At 55.2% G+C, this 12,380-nt stretch overlaps 1 protein-coding gene across 6 annotated transcripts in view; it reads right to left on the reverse strand.

Moving 5' to 3' along the window:
- The window catches only part of LOC100079242 (1-aminocyclopropane-1-carboxylate synthase-like protein 1), a 65,919-nt gene that overhangs the window by 878 nt on the left and 52,661 nt on the right, over positions 1–12,380 (reverse strand). For 2 of the 6 annotated variants that reach the window (XM_029060563.2, XM_029060561.2), the window contains exons 2-14: positions 9,624–10,219; positions 8,768–8,827; positions 8,071–8,141; positions 7,679–7,748; positions 6,620–6,686; positions 5,454–5,551; positions 4,524–4,601; positions 4,076–4,176; positions 3,440–3,529; positions 2,127–2,172; positions 1,897–2,038; positions 414–556; positions 122–275 (exon numbers count right to left, since the gene is read on the reverse strand). In XM_029060563.2, coding sequence (XP_028916396.1) covers positions 122–275; positions 414–556; positions 1,897–2,038; positions 2,127–2,172; positions 3,440–3,529; positions 4,076–4,176; positions 4,524–4,601; positions 5,454–5,551; positions 6,620–6,686; positions 7,679–7,748; positions 8,071–8,141; positions 8,768–8,827; positions 9,624–10,202 — 1,699 coding nt within the window. In that variant the 5' untranslated portion in view covers positions 10,203–10,219. Of the gene's footprint in view, positions 1–121; positions 276–413; positions 557–1,896; positions 2,039–2,126; positions 2,173–3,439; positions 3,530–4,075; positions 4,177–4,523; positions 4,602–5,453; positions 5,552–6,619; positions 6,687–7,678; positions 7,749–8,070; positions 8,142–8,767; positions 8,828–9,623; positions 10,220–11,197; positions 11,358–11,986; positions 12,378–12,380 lie in introns of those variants that run through there. The other 4 variants (XM_029060564.1, XM_029060565.1, XM_039911423.1 and 1 more) reach the window with 4 other exon arrangements.

Consider the following 12,380-nt stretch of genomic DNA (forward strand, 5'->3'; position numbering starts at 1 on the left):
CGGACCCATCCAGATAGCAAGACGGATGGGATCCGGAGGCAGGGGAGTGAGGAAAAGTGACAGTGGGGAGGAGGCGGAGCAGCAGGAGGGCTGAGGTGGGGTCGGGGAAGGCAGCGCTCACCAAGCTGAAGCCGGTGGGTCTTGTCGGCAAAGATGATCCGGAACCAGCCCGGCTCTCTGCACTCGAAGGCCTTGCCACAGGACAGCAGCACTTTGCTATCCAGGAAACGCCGCCAAAGCTGCATCTCCTCCTCGAAGGTGCCGGAGCGCAGGTACTGCGCAGGAGGGAGAGGCCGTCGTCTGAGCCCGGGCCCCCGGCCCAGCCCCCGGCTCTTCCAGTCCGCTCCCACTTCCTGGATCTCTAAGACTCCCAGCCAAGGCCCTCGCTGGCGATGGCGCTCCCCGTTCCTCACCTTCCGGAAGTCGATCCAGACGAAGAAACCGGCGTTGCGGTTAAGGAAGGGGACGCCCAGGGTCTTCAGTTCGTCGGTGACGTAGGTGTGGGCGGCCTTGAGCCGCGCGTGGTTGGCCCGCAGGTATACCTGGTTGATCCAGTCTGCTTGGAGAAAGGCAAAGATCCAGAGGTTTGAATGCCTCAGCTCTGCGAGGCTTGCTGCCCCCGCTGTCCCCCACCACCTCCTCACACTCCCACACCGAGGGACCGACCTCTACGTGGGCTTCACTTCCAGCTATCTTGGTCCTAAGGGACACCTCGAAAATGCTCCTTCCCCATGATGGGTTCCCACTTCCAGTTTCATATAAACTGACCGTTCTCTAAATCCTTCCCAAGGCTGGCTTAACGGCCAAGAGGGCTTTAATCCGAAGGTGCGTTCTCCTTCTTCGTTTTTCAAAGTCGGGTGCCCCCGTTTGCCTTTTTCCGGTTAGTATGACTGACGGAGGTAAAGTTTCAGCGGGCGGCTCTTTGCTTACCCAAGGGCAGCTTTAAGCGATCGATCCATCCATCCATCTTATTTACTGAGCGCTTGCTGTATGCAGAGCATGATACTAGGTGCTTGGGAGAGTGCAATATAACAGAGTTGGTAGACATGTTCCATGTCCACAACTTCTCACTCTAGGCTTCAAGACTGTCCATCACCTTGCCCCCTCCTACCTCTCCTCCCTTGTCTCTCTCTACCGCCCACCCCGCACTCTCCGATCCTCTGCCGCCCACCTCCTCACCGTCCCTCGTTCTCGCCCATCCCGCCGTCGACCCCTGGGCCACGTCCTCCCGCTGTCCCGGAACGCCCTCCCTCCTCACCTCCGCCGAACTCATTCTCTTCCCCTCTTCAAAACCCTACTTACAGCTCACCTCCTCCAAGAGGCCTTCCCAGACTGAGCTTCCCCTTTTCCCTCTTCTCCCTCTACCCCCCCCCCCTTCACCTCCCCTCAGCTAAGCCCTCTTTTCCCCCCTTTCCCTCTGCTCCTCCCCCTCTCCCTTCCCCTCCCCTCAGCACTGTGCTCGTTCGTTCAATTGTATGTATTTTCATTACCCTATTTATTTTGTTAATGAGATGTACATCACCTTGATTCTATTTATTGCTATTGTTTTAATGAGATGTTCATCCCCTTCATTCTATTTACTGCCATTGTTTTGGTCTGTCTGTCTCCCCCGATTAGACTGTAAGTCCATCAGTGGGCAGGGACTGTCTCTTTCTGTTGCCGATTTGTACATTCCAAGCGCTTAGTACAATGTTCTGCACATAGTAAGCTCTCAGTAAATACTATTGAATGAATGAAAGAATGAACGAGCTAACAGTCTAGAGGGGGAGACAGATAGTAATATAAATGAAATCAAGGATATGTACTTAAGTGTTGTGTGGCTGAGGGAGGAGAGAATAAAGGGTGCAAATCTTAGCCAGCAGCATGTATCCCTGACTACCGGACCCAGCCACTCACCTCGATCCCGAAGCAGCTGGGCCATCTGGTACTGGACGATGCCGCAGATCCCGTGGAAGTAGCAGAAGGAAGCCACGGCGTTGGCCACATCCTGATTTTCGGTGTAGAGGGTGCCGAAGCGGATGCCCGAGACTGCAAAGTCCTAAGGGCGAGACGCCCCAGTAAATCCCCATCACCCACCCCAAAGGTTCTTTCTCCTTCCCCTTCCGCATGGCAGCTGGAACACTCACCTTGCTGGTCCCCCACATCACGTGAGTCCTCTGGGGGTCAGGGAGTCTGTAGGGGGGACAGAGCAGACAGGGTCGTGGGGACCGGTACCACAGAGCGACGAACTCGTGGGAGGAGACAACCCTGGATTTCTCTCGGAGTTGAGTGGAGGGGACAACTTAACCTAGAGGTCTCATGCTAGTTCCCACCTCTTACCTCCCCTAGAATTTCACATTTCCTCTTGCTTCCCGAACTTCTCCAAACGGATGTTCCGCCCCCACCTTAAGATCGGCAGTTCTAAAGCCAAACTCCTCATCTTCCCTCCCAAGTCCTCTTCTTCCCCTGATTTTCCCTTCTCAGTGGATAACACCATCATCCTCTGAAGCGTTCACTTTTGGTGAGATCCTTGACTTCACCCTTTCCTTTAATCCTCCCATTCAGTCTATCACTAAATTCTGTCAGTTTTTCTTCCAGAATCCAGGTGCACTCCCCATCCACATAACCACCACTCTGCTTCACGCACAGATCATATCCGAGTTGGACTACTATATCAGCTTCCTCCAGTCTCCACTTCGCTGCCCCGATCGGTTTTCACAAATGTCCCTCTGCTTATGTCTCCTCGTTCTTTAAAGATCTTCACTGGTTCCCTCTCCACCTCAAGCAGGAACTCATCATTGGTTTAAAGGCGCTCCATCAGCTCCCTCCCTCTTCCTAATCCTCTCTCTTCCCCCACTTCATCTCAACTCATAGTCTTTACTTCTCTCAAGCTGCCTACCGTGCTAGTTTCTCTGGCCTCGACTCCTTATATCATTTCTCCTTCAAACCCACCAGGGTACAGATTTCCTCATATTCAAGCGCTTTTAAAAATCACACCTCCTCCAAGAGGTCTTCCCAGATTATTTTTCTTCTTCCCTCCATCTACCACCTCAGCACCCACGTGCCAATCACAAGCCCAAGTACCCATAGCACTTTTATACATTTTGGCTTCCATATTCCTCCTATTTAAGCACTTATTCATCTACGTATCCTTTTTCTCTTTCTCCTCTTTTTTCTGTAAATTATTGTGTTTACCACTGAATGGTAAACTCCGTGAGGGGAGGGATCATGTCTTTGAACTCTACTGTACTCTCCCAAGGGCTTAGTACAGTGCTCTGCACAAGCAGGTGCTCCATAAATCCTATTGCTTGACGGGCTGATTGATTGAATAAGGGAGACCAAAGAGTGAAAGATGCAGGGAACTAAGCAGAGAGAGGATCCTTTAGGGATATGGTAGCCGATCGTCTGGGAAGAGAGATTCTCTCGACTCTCCTCCCAAGCCCTGTTGTTCCCAGCTCACCTGTCCATGCCCAGGACGCTATGGAATGAGGTGGACTCATCAAACACTGACAGCATGTAGATCTCATCCACAATCACATGCAGCTCATGCCTGGGGCAAGGACATTTTGCGTCAGAGAGGAGAAAACCCTCCTCCCCTTCCCTCTCCGCCCTCCCAAGTCCAAGGCGGGGTGATGTCTCTAGCTCCCAGGCTTAGTGCCCGGGGGGCAGATAGCTCCCGTTGGCCCCATCACCCAGAGAAAACCGTCTCCACTCCTTCCTCTTAGGGGGCCACCGTCTCCCAGTTTCTAGGGATCAGGAAAACCAATTCTCCATCTCACTTCCTTCTGTGCTGCGTCATTCCCGTCGGTCTCAGAGCCGAGAAACCCTAGCAACAGCCAGAGCTCGCAGACATCCGGCCCGCTTCAATCAATTGCATAGCCCAGGGAGAGTCATTGTAACAGGCGGGCTTTGCGTACAAAACTTCCAAACCTCTCCCTCAGAGCAGAGACAGGGCTCAGGGTTGGGATCGGAGTAGAATTCCAGGGCCCTCACCAACCCTCTCCCCCATCACATCCCCAAATCCATTCTCAGGATATACGTGTGTTTGGGGGGGGGGGGGGACGGGACATCAGATCTCCCACGCTCTCTCGCGTACCTTTTAGCAAACTCCAGGAACTCCAGCATTTCTCCCGGAGAGTAGATGTCACCCAGAGGGTTCTGGGGGTTCAGCAAGATGAGCCCTTTGACAGTCACCCCCTGAAACCAACCTGCACATCAGCGGGACAGGGGCCATGAACTCCTCCAGCTCCCCCTGCTCCTCTGGAAACACACCCCTGTAGCGTCTCAGGAGAACAGCCAGGGAAAGGGCTTACAGGCAGGAAGGGTCAGGACCTCGCCACCGCGACGCTCACAACGGCTCAAGGGTGGACACAGAGGATGCCCGGATTGAGATGGTCGTTCAGGGGAGGGAGCAGGAGAGGAGCTTAGCTATGTTCTCGGGGGCTTAAACCATGAACCCTCTGACACTGGACACTGCCTCAGGCTCCCCTCTTCTCCTCCACCCAACCCTGCCTCCTGACCCCTTAGCTGATGTTTCCTTTTACCTCGGCCTGGGCTCCTAGCAAGGCCGTCTCCAGCTTCTCCACTGTGAGCTGGAAGGGGCGGCTGTTGACCCCGGTGACCTGGAATGGACGCGATTGTGATCTGAGAACCACCATTCTGCAAAACCCCCTGGTCCCTGACTGCCTTTCCCACCCCGCACTGCCCCCTTTTTGTACTTCACGGTCCACCGCCAACTTTCTCCCAACAGTCAATCGGTTAATCATATTTATTGAGCACTCACTGTGTGCAGAGGACTATACTAAGCGCTTGGGAGACTATGATATAACCATACAACAGACACGTTCCCTGCCCACAGCGAGTTTACAGTCTAGAAGGGAAGACAGACGTGAATATGAATAAATTCACAGAGTCAGGGTACCGCCCCGAGAGACTCCTGAAGGTTGAGATCACCGAAAAGCCGGCAGCCAGCCCCTCTCCGGCTCCCGAGGTCATCTGCTGTCCTTGCTGGAGAGCTAATTCCCCCTTCACAGCCGGCAAACCACTGCTCTCCCCATCTTCGGAGCTACTCTACTCTCCCTGCTGCGTCGTCTTTGAAATTGAGTACACGCTTCCATCCCCTGCTACAGCACTTATGAACCTCTTTTTAAACTCTGTGGCTTCCCACTACCTGTAACTGAATTTAGGGCCCGCTTCCCCTGCTCAGGGCGGGAGGGCAGCCCAAGCTGGACTGTGATACAAAGACTGCGAGATCTTTGAGGGCAGAGGCTGTGCCTGCTAAATCGTGTATGCTAGCTCTATTGTAGTCTTCCAAGTGGTTAGTACAGTGCTCTGCACAGAGTAAAGTGCTCAATAAATACTACCGATTGATCGATTGAGGAGTGCACGTGGTCTTAGGGTGGGAGGATGAAAGAGGAATGGTGAGGGTCCCCCAACATCCCCATATTACTCAGAGCCAAGGACCCAGCTCTGACCTTGCTGTCCAGGTAGGCGTAGACCAGCCGGACATTCCCGTAGAGATATATGCTCTGGGTGATGCCACCGTAGAAGGGAGTGGCGATCAGAATGGCCTCTGAAAGCAGAGGGAGAGAACGGGCCGTCACTCGCCGAGCACCTCTGACCCAATCCGACTCAGGCGCAGCCAACCCTTCCCCCTTCCACGCTGATGGAAGATGCCATCTGCAGTTCTTTCCATCGCCACCCCAACACGGGGTCAGTCCCCAACCCAAGATTTGGCAGAGACCTGTCCCTCCCTCCCCTGGTCACCCCCAGCCTTCATCCTGCAGGTCTGACAGCTGGTCAGGGGTGGCCGGCACCGGGAGAAACGATATCCACCTATGGCCCAGATCCACCCCCGTTCCATGTAACATCTCCGGACCTACGCCTCGGTGACTTCTTTATTTCTCCATGGACTTTACCCCCCCGTCCCAAGGGGATGCACTTTCACGTACGGGAAGTGTCTATCTAGACTCTAGATGGTAAGCTTGTTGTAGGCAGGAAATGTGTCTGTTCTCTTGTTGTGTGGTAGTCTCCCAAGAGCTTAGTACAGTGCTCTGCACACAGTAAGCACTCAATAAATACAATTGATTGATTGGGAAAGTCTGTTTATCACAAGACAGGAAACTGACAGGAAGACGGCCAGTGCTGGAGCCTGCAGACGTCAGCTCTAATGCTGAGTTTGGCCCTCCAGCAGACATCAACTTTAAACAGTGAATGGCCAAGCAAATTGCTGACCACAGAAAAAGGAGCCAGATAGGCACAGCTCCTTTTGTGGGGTTGGGATGGAGGAGGGCTACCGGAGAACAGGTGAGGCTATTCTCATCCCAGCACCTGTCAGAGCAGAGAATACAGCCTGCTACATCTGAGCCACAGATGGGTCAGCCCAAGTCAACCCACGGCTGAGGCTGCTGATAGGCGGGCCTTGAGTTTTGGAAATGTCGGCCATTAGAATCTGCGTGAATGACTACGGCTTCATTTCTGAAACGCAATCTTTCCGGGAGTAAAATGAGGAACAATATCTCAGTTCCTCCCTCCTGCACTGGAAACTTCTGCGGGTGATTAAGAGATCTGCTCTCCAAGGGAGAGCTCAGGGGAACAGGCCCCACTGCTCACCTGACAGCTCGAGGTCTAAGCCACTCACCTCCTGGGTCACACAGAACGGTGGCCAACGCCGAGAATAGGGAGCCACAGCCGTTCAACACGATCACCTGCCAGCGACACAGCCCCAGGGGCAAAGATGAATCAATCCGGTTCCCGGGAGGGCATTAGAAGGGCTCTCGGTCCTCACCTTTGCTCTAGCACAGCGTCTGCCCCCGCCTCCTTTTTTATGGTATTTGTTAAGCTCTTCCTATGTGCCGGACTCTGTACTATGCGTTGGGGTAGATGCAAGCTAATCAGGAAGGATGCAGTCCAAGTCCCACAAGGGGCTCGCAGTCTTAATTCCCATTTTACAGATGAAGTAACTGAGGTGCAGAGAAGTGAAACGACTTGCCCGAGGTCACACAGCTGACAAGTGGCAGAGCCAGAATTAGAACCCATGTCCTCCTGGCAGAGATCTCTTCCCAGGAGCCAGCTCTCATCCCAGATTCACACATGGGTTCCAGGAGGACTGATAACCAGTGATGCTCTAGGGCCTTCCCTGCTCATTGGCATCACAGAACCTGAGCTGAGTGGGGTACAGAGTGGGGTGAGAAGACAGGATGGGGTGCAGGGTGGAGTGAGTGGAGCAGGTGAGGCGCAGAGTGGAGCGGGTGGGATACAGACTGCAGCGACCCCAAGTACTCTGGGGTCTGCACACAGTAGGTGCTCAATAAATATGAATGAATGAATGAATGGAGTGGGTGGGGTGCACAATGGAGCAGATGGGATGAGGCAAAAAGGAAGAAGCATCAGACGATGGAGTAGAGCTATGCCCAAGAACAAGATTACTCCCAGGGGCTGACAAAGTTGACAACTGCCCCAGACTTGATATCCTGCAGGCTACAAGTTGAGGTGTGGAAGCTTGCAAATAAATACAGGAGGTGGTGAGGGAGAGAGGCGAGGGGTGAGTGCCAGGAAAGACCCCAGAAGTATAGTCCTTCCACAGAATACCTCTGAGCTGAATGATGAAGAGGAAATGGTTGGCCTGAAAGATCCTCTTTATTACTCCCAAACATCCACAGGGGAGAGGGTCGGGGGGAGGAGAGGGACGGATACTCACATTCTCTGACTTGAGGGGAGCAGGTGCCTTGCAGTAGTAGGTGAGGAAACGGGCCACTTCCTCTCGCAGACTGAAGCAGACGGGCACACAGATAGAAAGGAAGAAAGAGCGCGATGACCCCGCTGTTTCTAGGTCCCTTGTAGGGCCAAAACCAGAACAGTTCCCCCCGCCGGGCTCGGTGCGGTGATCCGGCCCATCTCGGATAGCGGAGAAGCCGGGAGAAGCCCGAAGAGCCCAGTTCCCAGAGGTGGGCGGCTCTGGCACTTTGCTGCTCCTGGGTCCTTTGTTGATGGGTCCAGCCGCTCCCTACCCACCCTGAGGACTGCATCTTTTTCCCCCAGCCACCTCCTTTAACTTTTTCACTTCTCCCAGAGCGAATCCAGGTTACTTACAACATGTGGCCCTTCCAGTCGGGGTACTGAAGCAGAGGTGGATCAATGTGGTACATGTCACTCTGATTAAGCTGTTAACAGACAGGGAGAGAGGGCAGCCCGTGCTGGACTGTGATTGCTAGCGAGTGCTACACCCGAACATCAGCGACACAAGTGTCAGCGACTTCTGACACGCCCAACGCTCCCTACAGATCTGTTAACATACTCACTCTGCACATACACTGTTGACTCGTCACCCAAACCTCCCCTTCCGCCATGCCCCCCTCCACATCCTACTCACTGGTAATCTCGGGACCCAGTCAGGTGGGCGCCTCCCAACACGCTAATCAACCTGACCCGAAAATGACAATCGAGAACCACAAAAACTGTCCCCAGATTGAGCCAGAAGTGCTGTCCGGTAACACCGCGTGCCGGCAGGCTTTCCAAACGTAACACTTGACAGTGAGCGGAAGCCCTCCACGCAGAGAAAAAGAGAGCTTCCCTCCAGCCACCCCTGGGCTTCTGGAGCCAAACCTGCCAGCAGCTACTCTGGACCCCAACAAGCTGAACTCTTTTCCTGGCACCTCGAGGACCCCAGATCCCGGTGAGATCCCCACCAGGGGGTTCTCAATCAACCAATCGGTGGCATCTATTGAGTGCAGAGCACTGTACTAAGCGCTTGGGAGAGTACGGTAACACAGACAGGAGGAGGACTTACCCGTTTGGACATTAGATCGAAGCAGAGCTTGTTCTCACTAGTCCCGAAGTTAATGATCCCCTGGACACGGGAAAGAGGAAGGTGTGGTGAGGTCAGGGAGGAACGACGGAAATCACCGCAGGGCGGAGAGGTAGTCGGGGACGGTAACGGGAAAGGGGGTCGCTCCTTGTCTCTTCAGGATCCCCACTTCATCTGGGGCTGGAGGGCAGCCCCCACAGAGCACTGACTGCCCAAACTGGAGTGGTGCTCCAAGCTTTTCCTTTTTTTTTTTTTAAATGGTACTTGTTAAATGCTTACTATGTGCCAAAGACGTACTAAGTGCTGGGGTAGATCCAAGATCATCAGGGTGGATTCAGTCCTTTTGCTCCATGGGGCTCGCAGTCTATGTCAAAGGGAGGAGGATTTTAGAAAGAGGATTTAATCCCTTTTTTGCAGACCGTGCTCCTTCTGGTAACTGAGGCACACCAAAGTAAAGTGACTTGCCCAAGGTCAGCTGACAGTGAACCCATGTCCTCTGCCTCTCAGGCCCTTGTTTTTTCCACTAGGCCACACTGCTTTCATCCCTGTGGCAATGAAGCGATGAGAGGAAAGGAAGTGTCCCTCAGACTGGAGCAGGGCAGATCGTGATTTCCTAGAAAAAGCCCATGAGGACCCAGGGTCAAGGGTGAGGGATGAGGAAGAGCGAGGAGGGAATACTCCAGGTTTAGATGTGCCAAAATACACGCGGGCCTGGCGTCGGGCACTCACATTGGTAAGCCTCCCTGTTATCGGGGTAAAATGGGCACAGCACCTGTTGGGATCCCCCCACACCCGCTCCGTGGTCCTCCCTCCCGTGTCCCAAGACGAGTGCACTCACACTGGGGTTCTTGTCCTCGTCGTACTTGTCCGCGTGGTAGGCCTTGTAGCCCTCCTCGGTGGAGCCCCGGAAGAGGTTGGCAATGTTTCCCCGGACAGAGAGGTGGGGGCTGCCCTGGGGATGTCCGGTTCCGGGGTTGCTCAGCCCGTAGGAGCCCAGAGGCCTCCGGCGGGGCAGCCCGGGAGGCCCGGCCCCCTGCCTGTCCCCGAAGACGGCGCCAAAGTCCTGGGGGGGCGGCGGGACTGAGGGTCCGGGAAGGGCGCTGCCGCCCCCCTGCCTGAGGATGCCGAGCATCTGGGCGAAGACGCCGAACATGCGGAACTCGTGCTCCCGCGCCAGCTCGAGGCGCCGCTGCTCCAGCTGCAGGCGGCGCTCCTCCATCTCCAGGTCCCTCTGCACGCGCCGCTCCTCCAGCTGCAGGAAGCTCTCCTCCATGGCCCGCTGCGACATCAGCGTCTTCAGCAGCAGCTCATCCAGGGGGTCCTTAACCCGCTGCCCTTTGCGTTTCCGGCGGAGCCGGTGGAGGGCGGAGAAGCCGGGCCGGGGCCCCGCGCTCTGGAGCCGGGAGGATGAAGCCATGTTGGACTCGCTGAAACCTGTGGGAGGAGATGAGGACACACACCACTCTGGGGTTCCTCCCCACTCCCAAACACTGGGGTCCCACCAGGCAGGGCCTCCAGGTCCACCTGTGAGTCTCCTGCCATTCCTCCCTGGCCCAAAGGTCCATACCCAATCTCTGGCCGGGGTGTGAATCCCACACTCCTTCTGGACAAGGTTCCCCCAGAATATCTGTGGGAAACCTTTCTCCCTGAGACTTGAGCCTCAATAACCTAGTTATTGCTGAGCTTTGGAGGTGAAGGGGTCTCCTCCTTCTCTTTCATTCTCCTGACTGGCTGTGGTGAGGCTCACAGTTTGGCATCACGGATGCTCTCAAGGGGCCTCACTTTACCCTCAAATTCAGCTCCCCCCAAAATGCACTCTGTCCACCGGACCCCAACCCCAAGACTAGGCCCACCAGCCACTCTTTGGGAAAAGCTCTCGTCCCCCCCCTCCCTCTCACCCATTTCCCCTCCACCCGCAGCTTGCCCGCATTCCCACGCCGTGGCCCAATTCCTTCTCTCCGCCACCAGGCCGGGACAGACCCGCAGCCTCCGCCTCCCCTCCCCAACCCAAAGCCCGGCACTTTCCAATCTTCCCCCGAATTCCCCAAATCAATTGACAGGATCTGCTGAGCACCTACTTCGTGCACAGCAAGGCACTAAGGCTTGAGGGAATACAGTAGAGATAAAAGAAACAAGGCCTGGCCTCAAGGATCGCACAATCCCGGGGGGTTCCGGAAAGGGCCCAGATGAGACTAACTTTTAGGCCAACCACTGCGACTCAAGAAGACCGACCGCTGGCTGCAGAGCACACAAGTGAGGGTGAGGGGGTTCAGACCTGAATTTATCTAGTCCAAAAGCAGTCTTGGATCTTCCCGGGCATCCCAGTTGTGCCCCAGGGGCAGGACAAACCAGTGTTCGGGGCACTGGACGGGTGGGTCAGCCTCCTCAAAAGAGGCAACCACCACAGCTTACCTCACCACCCAGGGAGTTTCTAACTTCCCCTCTGGTCCTCTTGTTTACTGCCTCTTTGGATGCTTGCCCTACACTTCGTCGACACAACACACCACACCACACTTCATCTTCATCATCCTAGGGAGCAGCATGGCCCAGTGGAAAGCAGCCTGGCCTGGGAGACAAGAGACCTGGCTTCTAATCCCACTTCTGCCATGTGCCTTCTGGGTGTCCCTGGGCAGGTCACTTTACTTTTCAGTGCCCCAGTTTCTTCATCTGTAAAATGGGGAGTAAATACCGGTTTACCCCTCCTCTTACACTGTGAGCCCCAAGTGGGACAGGGACTGTGTCCAATCGGTATATACCGTAGATACGCCGGTGCTTAATACAAAGTAAGCGCCTTTATAAATACCACAATTAGATTATCTTCTCACCACCCACATGACAATGACGAGCGATCTTCAGGAAAAAAAGGCTCATCGGAGATCTGTGCCGCAGAAAGCCATCCATCTACTCAACTGGTGGTGCGGTGGATTTCCCGCAGCATCTCTCTGGCCCCCTTCCCCGCTTTCGACTCCCAGGAAGAAACTGCTTGTTTGTGAGAGGAGGAAGTTGGGAGCAGGGAGGGCTAGCTAAGAGCCCAGCTTCCAGAAACATCTGCCACTTCTCGTCTCCCCCCATTTCCAAATCTGTTTCCGGGGCCACGTAAAACCGAATCCCTGAAAGAGATCGATTCCCACAGAGGTCGATCGGGCACGCGTTTCCTAGAACCACAAAATTTTGAATCCTATCACATCCGAGCGAGCCCACCTTAGGGGGTGGGGGAAAGGGGCGGAAGGGAGCCGAGTTTCCGTTATCCTTCACGTCAACATGACGGCACCGGCGGAGGACCAGGGGAAAGAGAGTGGAGGCGAGGGAAGAGCACAGCCGTTGCGTCCAGTAAGCTGGATGCCATCGGCCCCGAGGCTCCGGAGGTCCAGTTCAAGAGCCACCCTCCGGCCCATCCCGCTCATCATCATCATCATCCTCCGGGCCCGTCCTGCGCATCCGTGCCCACGCGGCAAACCCTCGTCCCTGACGAGTCCGGAGAAGCCAAGTGACTCTAGAAGAGGGGAGGGGTGGAGACAGAAGGGGGAGAAGGCCGCACGGCGGCGACGGTGGCCGCGTCGGCGGCGAGCCTACCCCTCTCCCTGCCTCCCCCGCT

This window comes from Ornithorhynchus anatinus, chromosome 3 (assembly GCF_004115215.2).
Source record: "Ornithorhynchus anatinus isolate Pmale09 chromosome 3, mOrnAna1.pri.v4, whole genome shotgun sequence".
Classification (NCBI taxonomy): Eukaryota; Metazoa; Chordata; class Mammalia; order Monotremata; family Ornithorhynchidae; genus Ornithorhynchus; species Ornithorhynchus anatinus.